The sequence below is a fragment of the Phaenicophaeus curvirostris genome, chromosome 5 (genome assembly GCF_032191515.1).
Source record: "Phaenicophaeus curvirostris isolate KB17595 chromosome 5, BPBGC_Pcur_1.0, whole genome shotgun sequence".
NCBI lineage: Eukaryota > Metazoa > Chordata > Aves > Cuculiformes > Cuculidae > Phaenicophaeus > Phaenicophaeus curvirostris.
In genome coordinates, this window is record NC_091396.1 from 35363241 (window position 1) to 35390707 (window position 27467).

At 36.6% G+C, this 27467-nt stretch overlaps 1 protein-coding gene across 1 annotated transcript in view; it reads right to left on the reverse strand.

Annotated features, from left to right (window-relative positions):
• The window catches only part of RYR3 (ryanodine receptor 3), a 218562-nt gene that overhangs the window by 147166 nt on the left and 43929 nt on the right, over positions 1 to 27467 (reverse strand). The window contains exons 3-10 of the mRNA XM_069858332.1: positions 26729 to 26836; positions 20048 to 20122; positions 18950 to 19028; positions 15983 to 16095; positions 15444 to 15543; positions 11386 to 11479; positions 10283 to 10357; positions 9243 to 9399 (exon numbers count right to left, since the gene is read on the reverse strand). Coding sequence (XP_069714433.1) covers positions 9243 to 9399; positions 10283 to 10357; positions 11386 to 11479; positions 15444 to 15543; positions 15983 to 16095; positions 18950 to 19028; positions 20048 to 20122; positions 26729 to 26836 — 801 coding nt within the window. The remainder of the gene's footprint in view (positions 1 to 9242; positions 9400 to 10282; positions 10358 to 11385; positions 11480 to 15443; positions 15544 to 15982; positions 16096 to 18949; positions 19029 to 20047; positions 20123 to 26728; positions 26837 to 27467) is intronic.

A 27467-nucleotide genomic window follows, 5' to 3' on the forward strand; every position in this document is an offset into this window, starting at 1 on the left:
GCTAAATTTTTCAAATTTTAGCTTAAATATGAAAAAAACCCAGTAGAATCATATTTCAAAATTTATTTAAAATATTCTTATGCTAAATATATTTTCTTGTAAATAGCATATACAGATAAAGATTTCACTTGGAATAATGCCTCTGTATTGCAACAACCACCAAAGAACAAAATATTATATTTTAAAATAAGTATGATTTGACTTTTACATTTATTTTATTTTTGCAATTATAATTTTTTACATGTATTTTATTATTTCCATTTATCCTCTTTGTAGGAGGAATGGGATTCTTCCAGTTATCTTTTGAAGTTATTGATCAATGCTTGGCTAGAACACCCAGTACAATTTTTAAGCCCTAACTTTTTTTCTTAATTCCATTATTCTTCACTCAAACTAGAGGATTTTCAGTGTCCAGCACAAAATAAAATATCTTTTTTTCTTTAAAAAGAAATACTTTTCCTTTCAAAATTGAATTCAGGAATAAGAACAGAATTATGCAGCAAACTCTGTAATTAAATTATGGCTGTATGTGCGTGCTTGTGATTAAATAAAAAAAACCTGAAAATAAATAGAATAATTAAATATCATTTTTGTTATTTAAAATGATGATGGACTTAAACCTAAGTGTAGATAGTTCTTCTGTTGCTCAGTAAAATATGTTACGCATTGATATACTGTTTAAATTATTAAAAACCTATATGATGGGTTTTGTTACTTTATTTCAGTTTACTGAATGTTCAATATCTGTGGAGTAAATGAAGTTCTATTTTACTATGCTAATCTACTTTCATTTATACGGTATCCAGCTGTCACATTTCAACAACAATTGTATCTAGAACAGACAGCATTATTATACCAAGATGATGTAGAATGAAATTACAAGACATTCACTGAGGATACAATTACAATATTAAGACTATGGGGAAATTATGTGCCATTCTATTTATGTGGACTGCACTACTACATAAAGACGTGAACTCTTTCAATACACATTTAAGGTAAGCATATTAAATGACAAATACAATAAATAGTGTGAATTCATTAACTGTCAGCAATTAATAACTTGGCTTTCCATAGTACCCTGAAGATTAAAACCTTTTCCTGAAATATCATGTCTGTGTCAAGAACCAAGCATCAATGAAAATTCCAGTGAAAGAAACCAATACTACATAAATTCCTCTTCATGATGTTTTGCTCGTTGTACTCTGTTTAGTCTGTTTAGGATTTCAGCCAAGGCATTTGATAGCAGTGTGCAAAACGAGGGTGCATTTTCTAACAGCTGAAAAATGTAGTCAAATAGAGATTATCAAGAGAGAAAATATCTCTTATCTAGATACTTGTATGTAACTTAGCAGCAGAATATCCAAACACTTTCTCCATCAAAACCTCTCTTTACAATAGATTTCCAATTTAACTCCCTCAGGCCATGAATGAATCAAGCTGAAGACAACAAAACACATCATGGGTCTGGAAGATGGAACAGGAAAAATAACAGTAACAAAAACTAATAAAAAAGAAAGAAGGAATGAACAAAGGATCTTGACAGTAAAGCAGACAAAGATACAATGTTCACAAGATATTTAATGTACTAGAAGAAGGGCAAGATTTAGAAAATTAGAGAATTCATAGTCTCGTAGATTTCTACGTGATAGAAGGAAGGTAAGGAATGGCAGTTGGAACAGGACAACCCAACTGTCTCTACAATGATTTTTCAACAGTCGTCTTGTGAAAACACAATACAGAAAAAACTTGGTATCTTAATGCCTCGTTTAGGTACCTACAAGAATGGTAAGACAACCTGGCTACTGAACTCTTATCAAATCTAACCTATGCAGCTTGTTAAATTTATATCTTTTGGTCTTGCACACTGTTATTGTATTAAAAGTACTGACATAGGCTACCCCAATTTAACAAAAAAAAGAAGAAAAAAAAAAGATTCTCTACAAATAGAGAAGCAGAGGACTGATACGCTGAGCTTATTTATCTTGCTAGTGGGATTACTTTACTCTGTAAACTTCATTGTATACATTCCTATACCCCAGTAGGCAAGAAAAAAAAAGGTTGTTTTAATTTTACCTTCTACTTTCTCCTCTCATATAAAAGAAGTAGAAAAAAATACAGCTTAATATTGTATTTGAAATGCAGTGCTTACTGGGAAATTGTAGATGCAAAATATGAACTTACAAATAAAAACTTGAATTTTTAGAGAGAATAGTAGGAAAAGGTCTCTGTAATACCTATCATCTTATTCCAAAAACTAATTAAACTTCTTGATTGCTACTAAACTATTACGACATTCTAATGCCATGTTGAGCCCCTAAGATAGCTGCATGCTGGCAATAATATTAAAATGATATCAAATCCTTCTGCATGAGTCATCAGTGACTTTTGTATGTGCCAGAATTTTACCTACTCAGACAACACCGATTTCTTCATTGCCAATTGTATATACCATCACAAAAATAAAATATGAAATCTCAAATATGAATTCTGGGATGCAATTTTTAAAGAAACAAATGTTTATAAATATGCTCTTGTTCTTCAATGCATTTATTTATATATAAAAGAAATTTATAAGCAGAATCAAGATTCTGCTCAGCAGAATATAGTGAGCCAAGTAATGTTCTGGAATGAGAACATACCATTTCAAAACAGGATTCCATCTGCTGTAGGGATACTGCTGTCTCTGTGGTCACAAGGCATTACAGAGCTATTGCCTTAAAATATAAAGACTGACATTTTAAAACTCTGTCAAAAATAATCTCCATATTAACCCCGAGAAAAGCCATAATTCTGCAGGGGGGGTCTGTCAAACTCTGATGCTTGTAAGCTTAGTTTGAAGTAATTTGCAGTAAATAGACTCATTGCACATGCTGTTTTCACTGAAATCGGTTCTTTAGCATTTCCTTTCACTTTTTTAAAAGCTCCTTTCCATTCTTATTTACGTAAGGGCACATTAAGGAAAATTCTGATTTTAATATTATAATTGAAAATACCTTTTTCAATTTCTAGGGTTAACCAGAAAAAGGAAGAAAAGAGTGAAAGCAAGTAGATCATGCATACAAGCAATCACAGGTTTTGAAAAGCAAGGAACACACAAGACTGCTGAGGTGGTATGTAACAATCATAGAATGATAGAATCCCTAGATTGGAAAAGACCTTTGAGATCAAGTCCAGCCGTACTTGTCTACTACTAAATCATATCATTAAGCACTTCACCTACCCATCTTTTAAATACCTTCAGGGATGGTGACTCAATCACGTCCCTAGGCAGCCTGTTCCAGTGCTTGATAAGACTTTCAGTGGAGAAGTTTTCCCTAGTGTGCAATCTGAACTTGGCACAGCCTGAAGCCATTCCCTCTCATCCTATCACTGATCACTTGGGCAAAGAAACCAACACTCACCTCACTCCCTTCAGGTAGTTGCAGACAGTGATAAGGTCTCCCCTCAGTCTCCTCTTCTCTAGGTTAAACAACTCCAGTTCCCTCAGCCGTTCCTCATAAGACTTGCTCTCCAGCCCCTTCACCAACTTCGTTGCTATTTTCTGGACGCACTCCAGAACCTCAATGTCTTTCTTGTAGCGAGGGGCCAAAACTGAAGACAATATTTGAGATGCAGCCTCACCAGTGCTGAGTACAGAGGGAGAATCACTTGCCTGGTCCTGCTGGCCACTGTTTCTGATGCAAGACAAGATGCTATTGGCCTTCTTCATCACCTGGGCACACTGCTGGCTCATATTCAGTCAGCTATCAACCAACGTCCCCAGCTCCTTCTCTGCCAGGCAGCTTTCAAGAACTCTTCCCCAAGCCTGTAGCGCTCTGCACCGGGTTGCTGTGTCCCAGGCTCAGGACTCTGCACTTGGCCTTGTTGGACCTCATCCCATTGGCCTCAGGCCATTGATCCAGCCTGTTCAGATCCCTTTGTAAAGCCTCCCTACCCTCAGGCAGATCAACAAGTCCCCCCAGCTTAGTGTTATCCGTGAACTTACTAAGTATACATTCAATCCCCTTGTCCAGGTCATGGATAAAGATATTGAACAGAACTGGACCCAGCCCTGAACCCTCAGAAACACCATTTGTGACCAGCCTCCAACTGGATTTAACTCCACTTACCACTACTCTTTGTAGTAGCTCTCCAGGCCAGCGGTAGCCAGTTTCTTAAGTAGAATACTGTGAGAAATGCCGTCAAAGACTCATCTTTAAAATATTGAGGATGACGGTCTGATTTTTCAAGAATCATAGAATCATAGAACAGCTAGGGCTGGAAGGGACCTTAAGGATCATATAGTTCCAACCCCCTGCCACAGGCAGGGGCACATCCCACTAGATCAGGCTGCCCAAGGGCCCATCCAACCTGGCCTTGAACACCTCAAGTGATGGGGCAGCCACAACTTCCCTGGGCCACCTGTTCCAGTGTCTCACCACTCTCATGGTGAAGAAATTCTTCCTTATACCAAGCCTAAATCTGCCCCTCTCCAGTATATACCCATTGCCTCTAGTCCTATCACTACAAGCCTTTGTAAACAGTCCCTCCACAGCTTTCTTGCAGAACCCTTTCAGGTACTGGAAGGTCACTATAAGATCTCCTCTGAGCCTTCTTTTCTCCAGGATGAACAACCTCATCTCTCTCAGCCTGTCATAGCAGAGGTGCTCCAGCTCTCTGATCATCTTTGTAGCCCTCCTCTACAAGAGGCACTTCCTCTAGAAGAGGATCTCTCTAACAACTGTTGGAAAAATAACACTTTAAGTCATATGTTAAAGGCTCCTGGAAAGCCTTGGGGATTTTGCATACTCCACAAAGCTCTGCATAGTGGCAAAGATAATCTCTTTTTTCCTACAAAACCCCTTTTGCTGGCATCCAGATTGGAAAGAATACTTCAATAGAGAAATATTTTATTTCCTTTTGGATACTCTACAACAATGTATAATCTCAGCAATTTAGTCTGAACTCAGTGTTGAACCTGCCTGGAGCAGAAAGCTGGACTAGATGACTTCCAGCTGATAGAGGCCCCAACTCGAGGAGATGCAATACTGGACCTGATGGTCAATAACTCATGAGTGACATTAGGACTGGAGGCGGCCTGGGCTGTAGCGATCATGGTTTTCTGGAGTTCAAAGTCCAGAGGGATATAGGACAGGTGAGGAGTATAGTCAGGACCCTAAATTTCAGGAAAGCCAACTTTCAACCCTTCAAGGAGCTGTTCGGAAGGACTCCCTGAGACGTAGTCCTTGGGGAGCCGAACAGAGGTGGCAAATATTTAAGGATGCTTTCCATAAAGTGCAAGAGCACTCCGTCCCCATATGTAGAAAATCAGGCAGAAAAGGAAAGAGACCAGTGTGGCTGAGTAGAGACCTGTCAGTTAAACTAAAGAAGAAGAGGGAACTGCACAGGCAGTGCAAGTAGGGACAGGGAACCTGGGACGTGTATAGGGATGCTGCCCAGTTTTGTAGGGATGAGGTCAGGAAGGCCAAGGTGAACTTGGCAAGGGAAGTGAAGACCAACAAGAGCTTCTACAGGTATGTCAGTCAGAAGAGGAATGTTAAAGAGAACATACCCCCACTGATGGTTGGGAATGGTGACCTCGTATCAACAGATGAGGAGAAGGCTGAGGTACTTAATAATTTTTGCCTCAGTCCTCACTGACAAATGCTCTCCTCACCCGTCCTGGGTCATGGGACAGCAAGATGGTGACCAGGGATTAAACCCCCTCCCACTGTAGTGGGAGTAACCTGAACGTCTATAAGTCTATGGGACCTGATGAGATGCATCCCAGAGTCCTGAGGGAATTGGCCTGTGTGGTTGCCAAGCCACTCTCCATGATATCTGAAAAATCATGGCAATCAGGAGAAGTCCCTGCTGACTAGAAGAAGGGTAATATTGTGCCCATTTTTAAAAAGCATAGAAAAGACAACCCTGGGATCTACTGACCTGTCAGTCTCACTTCTGTGCCTGGGAAGATCATGGAACAGACTCTTCTAGAAGACAAGCTAAAGCACATGGAGGACATGGAGGTGATTAACGGCAGCCAGCATGGCTTCACTAAGGGAAAATCCCGTATGACCAACTTAGTGGCTTCCTATGATGGGGTAACCACAGCAGTGGGAACAGGAAAACCACTGGATATGATCTATCTAGACTTCTGTAAAGCCTTTGACATGGTCCCCCACAATATCTTTCTCTCTAAATTGGAGAGAGATGGATTTGACGGGTGGACCATTCAGTGGATAAGAAACTGGTCAGATGGTTGTATTCAAAGAGTAGTGGTCAATGCCTCAAAGTCCAGATGGAGATCTGTGACAAGTGGTGTCCTTCAGGGGTCTGTACCGGGACCAGTGCTGTTTAATATCTGCATCAATGATAGTGACAGGGAGATTGAGTGCACCCTCAGCAAGTTTGCAGATGACACCAAGCTGAGTGGTGTAGTTGCCACACTGGAAGGATGGGATCTCATCCAGAGGGCCTGGACAGGCTAGAGGAGTAGGTCTGTGAGAACCTCGTGAGGTTCAATAAGGCCAAGTGCAAGGTCCTACACCTGGGTCAGGGCAATCCCCGACTTCAGTACAGGATGGGGGATGATGTGATTGAGAGCTGCCCTGCAGAGAAGGACTTGGGAGTGCTGCTCAATAAGAAGCTTGAGATGAGCTGGCAATATGTGCTTGCAGCCCAGAATGCCAACCGTATCCTGGGCTGCATCAAAACAAACATGGCCAGCAGGTTGAGGGAGGTGATTCTGCCTCTCTATTCCTCTCTTGTAAGACCTGATCTGGAGTACTGTACCCAGTTCTGAAACCCTCAGTGTAAGAAGGATATGGAACTGTTGGAATGGGTCCGGAGGAGGGCTACAAAGATGATCAGAGGGCTGGAACACTTCCCATACGAGGACAGGCTGAAAGAGTTGGGCTTTTTCAGCCTGGAGAAGAGAAAGCTCAGAGGAGATCTTATAGCGACCTTCCAGTACCTGAAGGGGGCTACAAGAAAGCTGGAGAGGGACTATTCATGAAGGCTTGTGATGATAGAATGAGGGGGAACGGGTATAAACTGAGGAGGGGCAGATTTAGGCTTGATACAAGGAAGAATTTCTTCACCATGAGAGTGGTGAGACACTTGAACAGGTTGCCAAGGGAAGTTGTGGAATCCCCATTCCTGGAGGCATTCAGGGCCAGGTTGGATGGGGGCTTGGTCAGCCTGATCTAGTGGGATGCGCCTGCCCATGGCAGGGAGGGTAGATTTAGATGATCTTTAAGGTCCCTTCCAATCCAAACTATTCTATGATTCTACGAATTCCCAAGTTCCTTTCCAATCAGAATTATCCTATGATTCTAAAGAGCAGGAATGATGTAAATGATCAGGTATTATTTTTAAGGATCTTTACACAGCTGGGTAGGAAGGTGTAGACAGTTATCTTGAAATTTCCCTTAATATATGCCATATTATATACATATATATGTAATATATATTATATATGGCATATGGCACAGGGAAGTGAAAATATTTCTTCATTAAGAAAATGAAGAAGAGAAAACAAAAGTATACAAATACCTATGTGCAGAAATTAAGGCAATCACACTTGGATATCTAGTCTAGTTCTTTTTACTCTCAATCTGTTTGGCATTAGCACTTGGCTTTAAGAGTCCTTTCCTTCTTGCAGTCCAGATCAATCTTAGGGGTTTATTCACTTATAAACCTCACCGTTCTTTCTTCAGGAACAATTATCACTGTTTGTTCCCTTCACCTTTGGAAACACTGATGTCTACCCATAGGCTGGTGCAGCTCTCACCCAAATAGACAGTGAACAACTATTCTCATTCTTGGCACAGGCAAAATCAAATTTATAACCTATAGTGAGATAAAAATATTCTTCTCTAGATAGAATAGCACAGGATGACAAGACACTGAACCTTTATTTTATATAAAAATATGCATTAACTACCATAATATGCACAAGCACAATAGAAAAGATAAATGCATTACACAATCATTGTTGACTTCTGCATAATTAATTACTACTATATTTCACCTTAGTTGTTTTGGGGATTGTAGCACATTTCACTAGTGCGCCTTTGAAGCATGCCTCAACAGAAAGAGTAGGAAGATAGGATATGCTTATTCAATGTAACAGAAATTATTTATTTTATGAATATGTATACAAAAACATAAAATTTATATAATTAAATTTTCTAAATTTATATGCATAGTTTAAACTAGTAAAATATTGCAGGCCAGCTGGTGTCAAATTAGGCAGTGAGTACAGTATAAGAATTTGAATTCAATGTTACATCAGCAACTCTGACATTCCTGCCACACCAGCTGTCCTTACCAGGATGCCATGACTCGCCAAAAAATGCGGAAAATTACAGCTATAATAAATGATCCTATGCATCATTACACATACGATCTACACTGCACAGCTTTTACACTGAAGAAAGAGCTCAAAAGTACTTGGTGAGCATCTAGTAATTTAAGGAAATTTCTGGACAGTTTTTCAATTATTTTGTTTGGTTAAAATAAAAATTCTTGGCATACCATTTCCAGTCACACGAGTAAAATAAATGTTATTTTAAACATGCTAAAATGAATTATTTATTCTATTATACTAACAAAAACCTAGCATCTGTCAAGACCTTCAATGCTAGACGTCACTTTCTGGAAAGAAGTTATTCATTTTGCCTACCTCCAAAATCATCCTTCAGTCTCTCTCACTTGTATTGTTTTTTCAGCTGGAAATGATGAAGAAACTAGTAACATACAATTAGCAGCTCAAAAAAGAGCACAGTTTGAAAGCATATGGTTTAGAAATCACTGACTCCATTTTCCTTGCAATTCACTTAGCAATATACTGCACAAATAACAAGGGCAGAATTTTGCCCCACTGAACTGAATTCTATTGAATTCAATTATGACAGAGTTGGAATGAATACCATTTTAATAACCCTGCCTACAATTAAGATGATTCAATAATGGTTAAAGTATTCATATTAAACCACTGTATCTTGAATGGTATTAGTTTTCAATCTTGTTTTTTTAACATGTTAACAGTTTAGTTTACTCTAAAATTTATTCATTGTCCCTATTTTTCCTTTGTTACTTTCATGTCAGGTTGTTCACCCCTGTATTTAAATGCATAATCCCTGTCAACTGCTTCAATTTATAAACTACAAATAATTTATAAAGTTGTTGAAATAATCCAGATCTAGTATTTGAGTGCTCCGCATTTAAGACATATCTTCATTGAAGTTATTTACCTTTGATGCTCTAAAACAAAAGGCTGTAGATGTTGTATCTGACTTTTCTCTGTCTAACATTACAAGTCCTTCATCTTCATTCAGAGCCAAGTACTTTCCTGTTGTAATATGTCGAAGACGGAAAGGCTGTCCCCATCTGATGTTACTTCCACTCCAGCTAAACATATGAGACATCAAAAAATAGTTTATGAAATAAGTAAAACTAATATTTCTATTTTGGGCTTTAAAGGATATTTGGAAAATAAAATGTGCTATATATGTTCCCTTTTCCTCTTGATTTCAGTATTTGCATTAAAACAGGTGAAAAACTGTACATACATTTGCAAAGAGAACCTTGGGAATTGGTATAGCTTTAATTTTCTTGTTTCTCTCTCTGTTTTATAGGAGTTTAAAAAAAATCCTACATGTTTCTGAAAAATACTGAAGTATAAATTAACTACTGTATTTTAGTTGACTGCCTAAAGAAACAAACTAAGCTCAACACTCCAAAGAACTATCCTATATCTCTGTTAGTTATGAAGGTATTTCATTTACAATTACAAACACACCCAGAGTAAGCCAAACATACAGTTCAGAATGCCATCAAAGTGAAAATATGTATAATCTTATGTCTTGAAATTTCACTTACAACAAGTTATTAGATAACTAATCATCTAGGAGTGAATATAGTCAAAACCCCCAAAAGACACCCATGAGGGACATGACTGTTCTGATTTCCCCCCATACTTCTAAAATCCCAAGTGAAAACTAGCAAAAGCATTTTACTTCTCAACAGATGCAATGTCTCTAGCAGACGTATCTCCTAAGCAATGCTGCTTTTTATATGGGACACATACAAAGAATATATCTTAAAATACTGACATTCTCCATTTGATTATATCATTGTAGATTACTTTTTATTATTGATAATGAACATACTAACTTATATTCTACAGCAGGACAAATATATTACTCCTTTTCTGCCTTAAGAATCTGTAACAATTAAATTGCTGTTAACACAACAAGAGTTGCTAACAAAGCAGTCCAAAAAATATCAGTACCTTATTCGAAGGGGTTCTACTCCCCACAAAGACCTTGCTCGAACACCAGCTCCTCCAGTTTCATAAAGCACCTTCCTGTGTAAAAGATTCAGAGCATCGTCCTCTTGTGTTTATTTGTGCTACACAGTATTTATAACTTACTCCTCTGTAAACTGTATAGGGCTCACTTCTCCTCAGCTACGTAGATAGAACTGAGTGGATAGAGGATTCCTACTCAGCAGTTAGAGCATGATACACAATCTTATGTTTCAGGTAAGCTATGTTATTTCACTTAAGCTATTCTCTCTCAGGAGCTGATGTAATATTTTGTCTTTAAAGCGGTTGAGAAAATTTTGCTGTTGCTTAATCATTCATATAAAAATACATAATTCATACTGTTCCCAAGACACTAATCTAAATTAGCAATGCTCTTAAATGCATATAAACACAGTATTAATATAAGTATTCACGTTTGCATACATTAATGTTTACATGCATAAATACGACATCAGAAACTTCATTCCTAGAACTACTTCTAACATTCTTACTAAAAAACAAAAATGGTCATGACAAACTAAAAAGTTTTGTATTATCATCATTACAAAAGAAGATACAGATAAAATTATATATCAGTTTGGGAAAACTCAGAAAATTTTAGAAAAAAAGGAAGTAAAGGGTTTCAGCCATTAATATAACCTAGTTTTCTTGAATTACTAGCCAGGGGTTAGTGACATGTGGTAGTGCTCAAACTAACATTCTACTCAATAATTAAACACAAACTAATACAAACTACAGTGGATTAATTCTGCCCACAGGAATACACGAAAGAAAGTTTTATGTCTTTCAGTAATCACTTATGTTTTGTCATCCAAGCACCAGAATTTGTATAACCTCTGTCACATATAATAGACAGGGCAAATAAAACGGATAACAGGAAAGGTCAACAATAAAAGAACTCGTGACTGGTTTCCTGCTTAGTAGGTCTCAACTTCTTGGAACAATGTCACTGCCCAATTACAGATTGCTGTAAAGAATGTTTAACCTATCTGTCCTCAAATTCAACTGACAACCAACAATCTAGTTTTTGGGGAGAAGGAACAGTATAAAAATGTATTACCACTTACTTGTGCTGTGAATCATTCTGATCTGTAGATGGAATTGTTAAACACTCATCATGGCCATGGAAAAAACGTACCACATGCCCACCAAGAAGATAACCTGTAGAAGAAGCATATTTACTCATTAGCTAAAACACTGACAATATGAAAATAGCACCCTCAAAAAATTTTAAACAATTCCAAAGACCAAGGTGAAATCGGTTTTCTAAATTCCCACTCATAACTGAAATTTATCAAGAAGAACATATTTAGTATGACAATTTATTACTTTTTAGTATCTTTTTCAGTCAAAAATATTTCTTCTGAAAATGAAGGAAAAAGGAAAGCAATATCAACATTTAAAAATCAAATCAGTATTCTGGGACACAAAAGGAAAACTAAAACTTCTGCAATAATTACTCTTTTGAAAACTGAATGCTTTAGGTAAAAGCCAAACATGTTCACAATACAAAATAATTTGGTGAGTTCATCAGTTTGCTCCAACATTTATAACGTCAAAATTAAAACTGCAGAGCAGGAGCAGGAGGCAGAGAATGGAAAACCACTTAGCAGTTCTGAAGATTAGGCTTAATGGAAGCTAACTTTCCAACCCATTTAACACAAAGACTACAGGTCAAAATCAGGCATTTTGTCTCACAGAAAAAGAAAAAAAAATGGTGTAGGAGGAGAACGATTCATCAGACCCTCAGTCCAAACCATTCTGACCTTGTAAGTAAAATTAATGCATACATAAAGAGGTAAGGGCACAAGGAAATGTTCATACCATGTGGCAAATTCAATATAAATTTGTAAATTAAGAAAATGGTAACTGGCAATTATCCTGTTACCAATTAATCCAAATGTTAAAGAGAAGAACGAGTGTAAAAAACATACTTTCCTGATATTTAGGTGCCATCAAGAGGATCTCAAACATCTCAAAATTTCTGTCATGAGAATTCCAGTCCAATTTTAGATGCAGGAAATCCCACCTTTCAGTATGCCCATTCAACTTGAGCTAGGCTGCTTTTGGGTTGTAGAGAGGAGGGAGCTGGCCTATTCTTCCAAGTGACAGGGGACAGGACAAGAGGAAATGGCCTCAAGCTTCCCCAGGGGAGGTTTAGGCTGGACATTAGGAAAATTTTTTTCACAGAAAGGGTCATTGGGCACTGGAAGAGTCTGCCCAGGGAGGTGGTTGAGTCACCTTCCCTGGAGGTGTTTAAGGCACGGGTGGACGAGGTGCTAAGGGGCATGGTTTAGTGTTTGATAGGAATGGTTGGACTCGATGATTTGGTGGGTCTCTTCCAACCTGGTTATTCTATGATTCTATGATCATCCCTCATGTAAACCATTCTGAGAATTGTATATACAGCTAAAACTGAGCCTAAGTAGTTAAAAAGACCCGACACACAGAAAACCTACCCTATCTTTTTTTTTTTTATAATTATTATGCAGTTTTGGATTGTGCGTCTGTCCAGTTCTGAGCTACACAATACAAGGGTTCCAAATACAGTAAAGTGCCACTAAGATGATTAAGAGACTGGTGCATCTCATGCATGAGAAAAGGCTGAAAGAACTGGGACTGTTTGACCTAGAGAAGAGAGAGCTCTTAGAGGGTTTCCTCAATGTAAAGAGGAAAGAGTCAGGCCCTCCTCAGTAGTGTCTAGTGACAGGATGAGTGGCAACGGGCACATACTGAAACACAGGAGGGTCTCTCTGAACATAGAAACATGGAATAGAATCATAAAACAGCTATGGTTGGAAGGGACCTTAAAGATCATCTAGTTCCAATCCCCTGCCATGGGCAGGCACATCCCACTAGACCAGGTTACCCAAGGCCCCATCCAACCCGGCCTTGAACACCTCCAGAGATAGGGCAGACACAACTTCCCTTGGCAACCTGTTCCAGTGTCTCACCACTCTCATGGTGAAGAAATTCTTCCTTATATCAAGCCTAAATCTGCCCCTCTCCAGTTCACTGGAACTCCTGCTGCATGAATTACAACCAGATCTGAATTATACCTGAACTATACAATCTGCAAAGTATTGGAGTTGTACAGTGAGTAGAAATTACAATAGTTAGCAACATGAGTCATGGCCAGAATGGAAAAAATACTGACCAACATTAAATCATCTCATGATCCTATAAATAGCAATCCTAGATCCTAGAAGAGACTCTTTGATTTGGCTGTGACCAGCATGTCCTCTAAGTTGAAATACCTTTCAGGAGTAGACTCTTCAAGGTTTAAAGACCATGTGCTAACAAAACTGGCAAAGAAGAAAGGCTAAGTCAAACTTCTTAAGACTCACTGATTACCCTTTGAAGAATGTCAGTGCATTAAAAGTGAGTAAGTCACTAAAAGCAAGAAGAGGGAAATTTTGATTATAGGCTAGCTTCTGTACACCTATGTGTCTTTGCATTTGTGTGTGTGTGTGTGATTCAATTTAGGAAAACCTGAAGTAAGTCTCATATGAACACTGCCATTCTCAAATCTTTAATTAAGTCACTGCTTTGATTGCAGTAAATTCCATTTAATCACATGGTTAAATTGGAACTTTTACAACATCATATTAAAACCACTTTTGCTGACGCATTTTACAGTAGTTCTTTAAGTGATCTATTCATGACATAGGTGGCCCTGCTTGATCAGGTGACTGGGTCAAATCACATCCAACTTCAACTACTCTGTGATTCAGTAAACAGTAAATGTAGTTGCCAAATCCCTGCTGTTACTGAAATCTAAAATATATAACTGATTTTCTATGGTTTCTTTGTGTAGCTCATTATATTTATCTGTTACAAGTTTTTAATTTTACTGTAGGATGGCTTTTCTGTTTGCTTGGTTTAGTTTCATCTGCAAAACCTGAGAACAAGATTTTTCCAGGGTTGAACTCAGTTCTATTTATGACCAATGATGGTAAGGGACCAGAGAGCCATTAATAAATATACAGCTCCAGCATAATAAACTTCTTGCAAGAGAAAGAAATCAGAAAGTATTACAAGGAAAATCTATATCCCATATGCTTTTACAACGAAAACCTACAAACACCAACACAAGCTTCTTACAGGTCAGTGCACAGGAACACTGTGGGATGCTGATTTAAACCACTTGGGGTTAGAAGGGTCCAACCATAGTTCAGATAAACCCAGTGATTGTTAGTCTTTAGCACCAGGGTAGCCGGACTTCTATCAGGACTTAGTACAGCCAGTCTCAGGGAAATGCAATATCTCTTTCAGGCACTTTTAACTCCGTCTTTTCCTAAGATTCTATGTATTATTGTATCATAAATGATTAGTTTTAGGGTCAAGTGATGCAAAATGATCCTGGCTTCAAATATTTACCATTCATGAATGTGGAGGGCTGATACTTTGAACAGAGAAAAGCAGAAATAAAGTATGTTTGTTATGACAGTGTTAATGAAAGAGCACAGCATTGAAACAAGGAGCAATATTAAGTGGATGAACCTTTCACTACAAACCAAGATATTTCTCAAACAGAATAAGGTGATGTTTCTCAAACATGGTTGTAAAGTGCAGTTAAGTTTCTGGAAAGAAATCATGACCCTGTGGTGTGGGATTTAAAGCCGATTCAGATGATATGTTTAAAAAGCTCATTTTTATTTACTGTTACAGGAGGCATGGCTGTGAGATCCAGAAAGGATATTGAGCAAATATCCTTAAAAAGCAGAACTAAGAGATTAAAATAGGAACTGTGAGAAACCTGCTTTCCATTCTACAAGTACTTTTATTTCTCTTCTGTTATTTCCATTATAGAGTGACTGAAAATCCTATAAAAAATCTAATTTTACTGGCTTTAGTTATTCTGCAGCTCCTACTCCCCAAAACTGAACTGAAGGCAATAAGCTCATCTGTTGCTCTCTCAATCTTTACATCTCCTGCATCTTTTTATGCTTTCCTACTGCCAAGTTGAAGCACTTATTTAGCTTTTCTTTAGTTAATCCAGCTGATGTATCTGTGTTTCCAGTTTTCCCTTTTCTTCTCTTCTATTTTGCATTTTCAGTCTTCAAGAAAAGCCATACAAAATCATCAAAAGTATATGCATTGATAAATAAATAAATCAACAAACCTTCTGTAATACTGCTTCCTGAGCATGTAGGATGTACATTCCACAGCGTCTGCATAAAGGAGGCATCCACCTGAATACTTCCATTTGACATGGAGAGATGCTGAGGTCATGCAACAATAACAGGAAATAGTGAATTTTATGTTCGTTAAAACATTCAGTATATTAATTTCTCAACAAAATATAAATACATTAATAAAGTAAATATACAAAAATTCTTTAAAAATAGAAGTAATTTGCTTCCAAATGGCATTCTTTTCTAAATCTAATGCGCAAACTCCAGCTATAGCTTAGAAATCTTCCACAGTTATAGGAATAAAAACCTCCCAATATTAAGAATGCTGAAGTACTCCTCAGTTGTTCTAGGAGAAAGAAAAACTTTCCCTGAGGAAAAAAAAATGCATTACAACCAGGTATTATTTCCTAAATTAAAAAAAAAAAACCCAAACAACAAAACCAAACATTCAATTTTCTGCAATTATTCACAGCACTTTGTATTTTCCCACTAAGTCTCCAGCTGTTAAAAAAGTAAACAAACCTACCAGGTATCTTTCAGATGACACACTGACCAGGATAAGATCATCACCTATTCGAACTTTTTCTCCTTCTGACCTTTGTTTAGAAGCAGGATGTATGGTCCACCAGCATGCCTCACCTAAAGGACAGAGATATTTATCAAGGGTATACAGAACAGACAAATCCCAAGAAATTTAAGGACATCTTTATACAACACTGAAATAATATAGTAAAGAATTGTGTCTTGTAAGATATTGACATTATAAAACCACCTCACTCCTCTTTTCAATCCATTTGATCTTTTTTGTTTTTCTTGAAATATTTTGTCAACCAATCTTTGTCATCACTGAAGCTGACATTTCTCTTTATGTGTTTTTTAAAGCAACAAACCACTTACAAAACAATGCTCAGTACTGCCCTTCCTTCAAGTCTCTCTGTGCCAGCTACTTCAGCGTTAATGATCACCTTTTGCATCTTCTTTTGCTTACTGTTAACCTTTAATTCACAATCTCCTGTATCATTTCCACCCTAAGCTACATTTATATTGTAGAATAAAGAATTTTGAAACAAATACTCCACAACTTTACAATATTGCTACAATACATATACCAGTTCTGGGAGCAGTTCCTTTAGTATTACAGACCATAGGACTACAGAATAGCCGCACCTGAGAGTGACAACCATAGAACATTTCCTACACATTTTTGACGGCTTTGGCTGGGATACAGTTAATTACCTTCCTAGTAGCTAGTATGGGGCTATGTTTTGGATTTGTGCTGAAAAAAAGTGTTGATAGTATAAGGATGGTTTAGTTACTGCTGAGCAGCGCTTACATAGAGTCAAGGCTTTTTCTGCTTCACACACCAACTTGACAGTGAACAGGCTGGGGGTGCGCAAGAACCTGGGAGGGGACACAGCAGGAACAGCTGACCTCAACTGACCAAAGGGATATTTCACGCCAAATGATGTTATGCCAAATGGTGCTCAGCATTAAAAGCTGGAGAAAGAAGAAGGAAGGGGGAAGACCTTCAGAGTTATGGCATTTTAACTTCCCAAGTAAGCAGGTGACCTTCTTTCCTGGAGATGGCTGAACACCAGCCTGCCCGTGGAAAACAGTGAATTAATTCCTTGCTTGCCTTGTGTGTGTGACTTTTGCTTCACCTGTTAAACTGCCTTTATTTCAACTCACTACTTTTCTCATTTTTACTGTTCCGATTCTCACCCCATCCCACCAGGGGAGAGTGAGCAAGTGGCTGAGCGGTCCTTAGTTACCAGTTGGGATTAAACCATGACAAGATTAAAAAAAGATATCAGAATACTTTGCACACCACTCCATTCCCCCCACCCCCACCTCGATTACTGGGAAGATTACTTTATTTTTTACACAATTTCACACTCTTAGTGTTTAGTTAAGACTCTAAAGAGTCAAATACAGCTTTCTCACTCAGCAATGCAAAGTAGGAGAAAACAAAAGAAAAAGCAAAATTGGTAGCATAAGACAATCCATAAAAAACGGTTGAATCAATTTAAAAAAAAATCATGTAATATTCCTTAAAACAAAATTTGAAGGTTATGAAAATAATTATTATAAAGACAATAAATAAAAGTTACATCCTTAGAAGTGCGAAGTGCTAAATCTTTAAAAGATAATAATTCTAAATATCTAGTAGCTTCTCACTCAGTGCTGCTATATAAAGAATAATTCCTGCAGCTGAAATGGAGCCAATAGGGCAGGTTCATGGGTGAAGTAGCAGGGCAAGGGGAAGTTATATTATTGTCTTCAGTTGGTGAGGTTTATAAACAAGCAGTAGGTATTAAAACTTTCTGTACAGAAATAGCATTCCTTATGTGTGCTGCTTTTTATATCTCACCTATGTGTAAAATGGTCTTTTTGTATACGTAAAAGTACCAATATGGCACAACTAGAGATACTCATTATAAAACTTCACGGGCACAAGCAGACACAGGCACAATAACTCTGAAAGAATCTATAAAATTATAAAGACAGATGTAACCAAAACTATTTTCAGAGAGGAGAATACATATATTCCTTGTATTAACATGCCTAAAGAAACCAGTTTCCATCTAAGGCACCAACCAAAGATGTTATCAAGTAAAAGCATGTAAGAGATCAGCTTCTGTATGGCTACAAACAACTGAAACACAAATTTCACTCATTCAAAACAGGTCATGTAGCTAATCAGAGTCACCTGGAAAGGAAGTTTCAAAAGTCATGGTTCACAGACATTTTCACACATACATCTGCAGTGCCTCTTCATCATAGATTAGTCTACTCTCATTCTAATTTTTTTCAAAATAATTTAAAAAACAATAGAAAGCACAGGTTGATATTAATTAATACAACAGTAATTTCTTTATTTGAAGCTTCACATTAATAAGGTGTGTAGAGGTACATAAATTTGCCCTTCAAGTTATATGTCTGATCTTGGATATTACAGGTTCATCTGTTACTTTCTGATGAGTACTCATCACTTTCAGTAACCGTTAACACTAGATATACAGCAGCACATAATGTTATTTGTGGCTGAGTTACATTTAAAATTATTTATCATAGCTCCCTGTGGCATCTCAGTTTTGTATGTGTACAGTTTTGGTTTTTTGTTTTTTTTTTTCTCTTTATTTCTGTCAGCAGCACTGTTATTGGCAGTACTCCTGAAAATCTACCAATCAGATATTAATACTTCCTCGTAATTTCTAGTTTGTGCTGTACTTTTTCCACTCTAATATTACATTTTATGCTTTTATTTTTCTTCAGCTTTTTTAGCAATGTGCTCATTACGTTTTTTCTGTTTTCCTGCATACAAGTTATATAGTTCTTCTGTTGCATGGTTAAGATATATATTGAGAAAGTACCAATATATGGCTTTCCTATACTCTATTGAAAGTGCCAAACCATACAAATAAAAACCCAAATGCATCTCTTGAAAACAGAAATGTGTGACACATTTTCTTTCAAAAACAACTTGCTGTACCTGCTGCATTTTCTCGTAGTCCCACATCAAATGCAAGCTTATCCGTCTGGGATCTTGATGACGTTAAACATGTCAAATACTGCAAAACAGTGAATTTATTGAAAACAAAACCCAACAGTACCCATTACCAAACATACCAAATCTATTCCCATTACTCCATCTTACTATCAGCCTGTGCTTCATTTTTTTAAATTATTTTAATATGATGTTATTTGTATACTAGCTCTTCCTGATTCTAACACATCAAAACTCTTTCCCACTTCAGCATGTATTTCTCGGTGCAGCTTAGCTGCTACTTTCCAAAGTTCCACATATATCAGATAGGAACAGGCAAGCATCTTACAACAGTGTTACTGTAACATTTGCTCCATGAAAACATGGCAAACATACCAAAAAGCAGTAATCATACTTGCAACTGGCAAGTTGGCATATCAAGGCAACCACAATTTGTATGGTTCATAAACATATGTAACAGTTTAAAGACTAAAGTGGAATCTTCCAGTACAGGAAAAAGGAGGGAAGTTGTTTTATTAACTTCTCATTTCTTTGACCTTACATTAGGTATAATTACATGGGCCCTAGTAAGTCAAAGGTCTGGAACAGTTCAAATTTTCCAGTTGTACAATGTAATGAAACAAAAGTTATATGATGTAGTCTGAAAATATCGTATTTGTGGGTGTAGTCTTTGTGAGCTATGAGATGTTAAAAGGAACAACTTATATTATAAAATAAGATGGAAAAAATAACAAATATCACAATAAATTAATTAAAAAATAGTGGAAACTTGCTAATAGAATTATTATTAAAAGGGATTACTTAAGGACACAGAAATAATCTATGGATAAAGGACACACTACTAATCCATGGCTAAAGGTGCTTTCCAGCTACATGTCTACATGAAATGGATTGAATAATCTGAATTCAAAATATAAGGGCTACTTCCATTGTGCTGAAATACCATAAGCAATTAATTTTTTTTATCTAGTGCAGAAGAGAACTTAGAAAGAACATTCTTCTAAATTTATTTTTTTATTATTTTGATAAGATGTTTATTTGAGCTTCATGTTACTCATTCTGTGTAAGTGCCCTTTCACTTACCATTTCACTAAACGAATGTCGAAGTAGTATAGCATGGCCATACAGCAGAGTTCTGTGACCAGCCCCTTGAGCTGCCTATAGAACATGACAGAGAAGGTCAGAACTCCACTGCACTGCATGGACTATGATCAGAATTACGTAACAACATGAAAAGCTATTACAGTTCAAATAATAAGTACAAATACGCAAATGAATTAAGCAATGGGCACATACCAGGCAAAAATCATAATAATGAAGTAGCTACAGCAATAGCTATATATTTGCCAATGGAACAAATTTTGTTCTTGCTCAGACTCTTACTGTGACATGGGTTTTATTACAAAAAAAACCCACCTAAATCAGATACTACTTACCTTTCTTATAAACTTCTCAGATGCATTAAAAAAAAATAATATAATAAGTATATATACTTATACACAAACTGAAGTCTGAAAGAGGAAAAATGCACCTATCTACTTGCTAAAATTAATGTTATCTTAACCATTTATGAGATTCATTAAATCAACTGCATCCATAATTTCAACTGAGCACACTTAGCAATTTCAAATATGGACACTTATGAAAAGATTAGGGAGAGGCAAAACTGAATTTTCTATACGCTTCCTTTAAAGAATTTAACCAACGTCTTTTGAGCTCCTTTTGGCGACCAGAAGAATAGTAAATTCCAAGGGAAGAATCAACAATATTACCTATGGAACAACAGATAACAAGCTTTATAGGTTTTTAAGTTTGTCTTTCTCAACCTTTTTCTGCATCTACCATAATTTTTCCTACTTATTATAAACAATAGATCTATTCAAACTTAAATAAATAATACGACCATGATATTAAACTCTTGATTTATTGTGGTGCTTTCAATTGAAAGATTATTATTTTTTTCTGTTGTATGAAGTGCTTTTTTAGGAAAGTGTTCTCCAAATTTTGCAGAATTAACTATACAGTCATTAATTGTAATATTAATTGTACTACCATAGACAATACTGTACTTGATATTTTTCTCTCACTCTAGATCATAACATTTGTACCTGGTAGGTCTTGAGTAATAAAGTCTGGAGTATTGTGTCCAGTTCTGGAATCCCCAACATAAGAAGTAAATGGAAATGTTGGAACAGGTCCAGAGGAGGGCTACCAAGACGATCAGAGGACTGGAGCACCTCCCATATGAGGACAGGCTGAAAGAGTTGGGCTTGTTCAGCCTGGAGAAGAGAAAGCTCTGAGGAGATCTTACAGCAGCCTTCCAGTACCTGAAGGGGGCCTTCAAGAAAGCTGGGGAGGGATTTTTTACACTGACATGTAGTGATAGGATGACAGGGAATGGTTTTCAGTTGGAAGGGGGAGATTTAGATTAGACATTAGGAAGAAATTCTTTATGATGAGGGTGGTGAGGCATTGGAACAAGCTGCCAAGGTAAGTTGTGGGAGCCCCCTCCCTGGAAGTGTTCAAGTCCAGGTTGGATGGAGTCTTGAGCAGCCTGATCTGCTGGGAGGTGTCCCTGTCCATGGCTCAGGGGTTGGAAAGGATGACCTTTAAGGTCCCTTCCAGCCCAAACTGTTCTATGATTCTATGATTAACAATAAAATATCTGATACCAAGATCCTGTTAACAAGTTAGAAAATTTTGATTTAAGAGTATCTAACTTCTCAGAATTGAACACCTATGAATCAAATAGCAGCATGTAATGAGAAAACATTGACTGAAATACTGAAGTCTTTCTGAGCACATACAACGCACAGTTTTCATATAGCACACATCACAGCTCCATGCAATGTAAACAACAAATATGGCTATAAAAATGACTTATTAATACGGAATCAAACAATGAGTGATCACAAGACATCTTCATTTTTCAAGCTGACATATTTTTAAAAGAGAACCCATTTTTTTATCTCACTATCATTTTTCTCTCTTAATTTCTAAGATATATAAAAAAGAAAATAATTAAGGGATTTTGATTAATAGATTATATTAATTATTGTTTATTATGGTAAAGGCCAAAATTTGCATCCAAAAAATTCATGGTTGTATCATTTAGTCTATCCGCTATTCAGATGCTTTCACAGTTTGCTACAAAAAAGTTAATTTCTGAGAGACATTCAAGAATTTCTCAATATGCAGAATTACTGTATTTTGCTACTTATGCTGATGTATCACTTACTGCCATAGTTTAATTTTAAAGCTTTACTATGAAAGAAATTTTAAAAGTAGTAAATAAATTAATAAAAGCATTGCTTTCATGAATTTGAAACAACCTGAATGAGACCTATTGTACTATCACTGAAGATCTGAGGATACAATGGATGAATCTGCAACAATTCTCTCATCACATAAGAAAACTTCTTATTAGAAATTACTTTATTCCACCATGTACATTGTGCAAACAGTGTTCAGAATGTATCCAATACCTTAGGCCACAGAATCAGAATTATTAAGGTTAGAAAAGACCTCTAAGATCATCAAGCCCAACAACACATGCCTACTAAACCATGTCCCGAAGTGCTACATCTACATGTTTTAACACCTGCAGGGATGGTGATTCCACCACTTCCTCGGGCAGCCTCTTTCAATGCTTCACTACTCTGTAAGTAATTTTCCCTACCATCCAATCAAAACCTCCCCTGATGCAACTTCCTATCATCCTATCACTTTTTACTTGGGAGGAGAGATCAACATCCACCTTCCTACAGCCTATTTTCAGGTAGTTGTAGAGAGAGATAAGGTCTCCCCTCAGCCACCTCTTCTCTAGGTTATAAAACCCCAGCTGCTCTTCATAAGACTTGCATTCCAGATCCTTCACGACCTTTGTTGCCCTTCTCTGAGCACATTCCAGCACCCCAAAATCTTTCTTGTATTGAGGGACCCAAAACTAAACACAGTATTCAAGGTGCAGCCTCACCAGGGCTGTGTACAGCAGGACAATCACTTTTCTAGTCCCACTCCAACAGACTCATATCTTTCCTGAGCTGAGGGTTCCAGAGGTTGACACAGTACTCCAGGTCTGGTCTCACCAGAGCAGAGTAGAGGGGCAGAATCACCTGCCTTGACCTGCTGGCCACATTTCTTTTGATGCAGCACAGGATTTGGTTGACCTTCTGGGCTGCAAGTGCACCTTGCCAGCTTAGGTCTAGTTTTCCATGAACAGGTACCCCGAAATCCTTTCTGCACAGAGCTGCTCTCAATCCCTTCATCCTCCAGCCTGTATTGATACCAGGTCCAGGAACTTGCACTTGGCCTTGTTAAACCTCATGATGTTCACACAGGCCCACTTCTCAAAGTTGTCTAGATTCTTCTGGATGGCAAGCCATCCTTCAGCTTGGTATTGTCTGCAAGCCTGCTAAGGGTGCACTCAATCCCACTCTCTATGTCACAGATGAAAATACTAAACAGTACTGGTTACTATCTGGACCCTTCAGGGACAATATATATATCTCATAATTGAACTCATACGATTTCCACACATAAAGTACAACAGAAACAAGCTTACAGGGGAAAAAAAAAAGTAATATTCTTTAATAGAAAGAAAGTTAGGTATGGAAGATGGTATCATAAAATTGTGAAAACATAAAACTGCTAAGTCTCACTCTTTCTTGTCAATCATTCTTAAATAGCAACCTTCTATTTATTTTTTAAAATGTAAAGTGTACAGTCATCTATAGTCATGTTATACTGATAAAAACAAATCCTACTTTGGACTAATTTAATATTTACTGATCTGCATTAAATAATTAAGAGTTTTAATTCAGAAGCATTTTAATAATCTTTATAATTTTATATAACTGAGAGGCCATCTTACAAACTGACATTTCCTCCTTGAGAAATAAAAGACTGAGAAACAAGCTTACTTTGAATATATCACTTGCATTAGTTTATTTGGGATGATATAAAGCTTCGTCAAATTATTTTATTTCAAATGAAAATTTTGTATATTAAGATATATATTTGACACCTTTACTTTTATCTTAATGAAAAAATTAAATTTTTCAAAATCAACTTTTTCCTTGTTTATTAGCTAGAACTTACAGTCTATTAAAAGTCTCAATAAGCAATCATTGCATAGATAATCACAGCTAGAGTTGCACTAAATTTCCTGTGAAAAACAAGACTCATTGTTGGGTAACAAATGCATAATTAGTGCTTTGATGCATCTGATTTACAAATAGATAAGTTCAGAAGTGTTTTGAAATTGTGAATTGTTGCACAACAATGAAAAGACTGTAGAATGAATGGCAATTTACCATTCATGAGAAAATATAGAAAATCTTTTCTACAGACACTTTCATCATTAGAAAAATTATATGCCTTTTGAATGTATCACTTCTGCATAGACAAATACGACATTCAAAAAATTTTCCTCAAGTAAATTGAATACCCTTTTGGTTCTCCGATCTAGGATATTTACTTAAATCATAAAATTCCTCTCCTCCTCTCCTACATATTATTCTGTTTTATTTTCCTGAGTTGTATTAAAAAAGGAAGAAAATATTAAAACTTCATGCACAGTATAAGAAGCCCAGAAAGAAATCAAAAGAAATTTCTCATCATCAAACAAATTCAGCAAAAATTTCTATTTGACAAAAAAAAAAAGGTGAAATGTTATCTTTAGATTTCTTTATATAAACCGAGAATACTTGTATTTTTATGTTTATTTTCTTCCTCAGATGTTCATTTTGCCTTTTATTTAATGTGGCATGGACTTAAATCTATGTAACTTCAATAAAATTAAAATACAGCTCAAAGGGATTATGAGCTTTCAGGTCCTGCAGAAAATAAACATGAAAACTGACAGGCTATCTAGCTCTACAGATTAATTGCTTCTAATTACTTGTCATCTAGTCTCATATAAAAATTAAAGCCATAGAATTTTATTATGCTCTGTTTCTAAGAGTATAAAAGTTAAATTAAATTCAGTTCATTTGAAATTGGAGAGTTCGTGTCAAAGAACCAAATATAAGATAAGTCTTCTACACAGGCTCCTGGACTACTCTGGGAAATCAATTAAAACACAGCATTATAGAAGATAATAGCAAGCTGATGTGATTAGGCAGCAAAAAATTGGAGTGGTATAGTAAACTTCAATGTACTGAGGTTGCCCACATCAAATTCAAGAGTTTATTCAGCTTTGACATACATGTGACTAATACCAATTTTAACTCTGACAGTGAAATGCATAAGATTTTTATTTACATATATTTTGTGGTTATCATGAGTCAGAAGGAAATTATGGAATCTGTTCTAACAAATAAACATTGTAAAGTCTTATTTAATATAAATTTGTTAATAACACTTCACTCCATGTATTAAGAAGTCGCATTTCCATTTATTTATTCTGTTTTCAGATTTCAGTTGTTCGCTAAATAGAAGAAAACAATAAAGATGATGTCATATTTTATTTTAAATTCCCAAAACGTCTACACAGGAATTTAACAGAGCAGTGACCAACTGAGCAGAGATCGTAGATCAGTTCATTTACTTTAAGAGAAACACAAGATCTACTCGAGTGTATAGGAATTGACAGTTTACCTAAATTAACTACTTACAAGTGATTCGCATGTGCAACAGCAAATGTAACTTGTAAAACCTGCAGAAGTATTAGTGTGTAGGTGAGAGATAAATCTGTCTTGTCTCAACAACTTGCAATGACGTTCATCTGATCATTGAAAAATGATCCATGTTGATGCAGATCATTGAAAATACAGGAAAATCTTTATCTGGGCTTTGGATTAGGCTTAATTTTTACTTACATCATCATCACCTTTTGCCAAACAAATAGCTTAAGTTCTATGAAAAATACAATTCTTAAATTGTTTTGGCAATAATAAATAATGTATAATGAAGTGCATGGGGAGGAGGGGTTGGCAGCCTGGTCACTCCAGCGTGGAAGTCCTATATCAGTCACTCTTAGATTTTAAGTTATAATTCAATTCAAACTTTAGGAATATGAAATGCAGAAATAGTTACAACGTTTCACTTTATTGCAAAGTCATTTTACACACTTTTATGGCAACTATTTCTGTTTTGGATAAAACCTATCACAGAATCACAGAATCACAGAATAATCAGGTTGGAAGAGACCCACCGGATCATCGAGTCCAACCGTTCCTATCAAACACTAAACCATATCCCTCAGCACCTCGTCCACCCGTGCCTTAAACACCTCCAGGGAAGGTGAATCAACCACCTCCCTGGGCAGACTCTTCCAGTGCCCAATGACCCTTTCTGTAAAGAATTTTTTCCTAACGTCTAGCCTAAACCTCCCCTGGCGGAGCTTGAGGCCATTCCCTCTTGTCCTGTCCCCTGTCACTTGGGAGAAGAGGCCAGCACCCTCCTCTCTACAACGTCCTTTCAGGTATCTTATATACTCTCCTCAGGTTCATAAAAGCCAGACTTAGACCAAGTGTTCTCTATTTCCTTTTTCAGTATTCAGTTCTGAATTGATGGTAACAAATAATCTCTGAAGATGATGTTTCTGGTTTCTGTAAATATTTCAAAAGCCTAGCCTGTTGCTCAATGCTAAAGAGAAATGCATATGATTATAGAAGTGGAGCAATAACATCCAAGGAAAACAGGAAAACTGAAGATCTGCTATGACATGAGGCCACTCTCCTAAAATATCCTGGGGCAAGGAAAGAAATAAAAGTAATCCATATTCAGAAATTTACTGTTCTTTAATGTCAATTCACTTACCCCTTCACTAGCATTCTCCCCTGTGCTGGCCAGCATTTCTTGAAGGGCTCTGACAGATAGGGACTGTTCAAGGACAAAATTACAGATGCAAAGATCTGGAGGAACATACTGTGAAAATAAATTAAACGGTGTAAGAACAGATCAGCAAAGCAGACAAAATAGGATAAAAAGAGCGTTTGAACACACATGTACGTTAATTTTTAAATCCATATTTCATGTTAACTCATTTGTTGTTGAGATACATGCTATTTCCCTGTATGAAAATAATAGAAAACCATTCCTCATAATTTGTCAGTGCAGTAACTTTATTATCCCTAGAGCTGTATTCCGTATAGTAAAACGAAACATCTTCAGGTTCAAAAGCGAAAAGTTTTTCTTTACATACTATTACTTTCCTGTCTTTTGGAATTACACCATGAACATTGTATTTGTTCCCTAACATCATAGACAAATCAGAAGAGAAGTTGTGTGACCTACTTAACATATAAGGTTGATACTCTGAACATATTTCCAGCTTTTACTAAATGACAAAGATTCAGATCTTATGGTGTAATATGAACTATTTTAGGAGATCTCATTGTTGAATCAATATATCTCATGGTTTTGAAACACAAACCTTACATTTTCTTCAAGAATAGCACATTTTTTTTCCAATTTATTGGCACTGGCGTGTCTAAGGAAAGATGCATCCAAGAAGAAAAAAAAAAAGTCTCTTGAGGAATCATCAAAGTATGTAAGT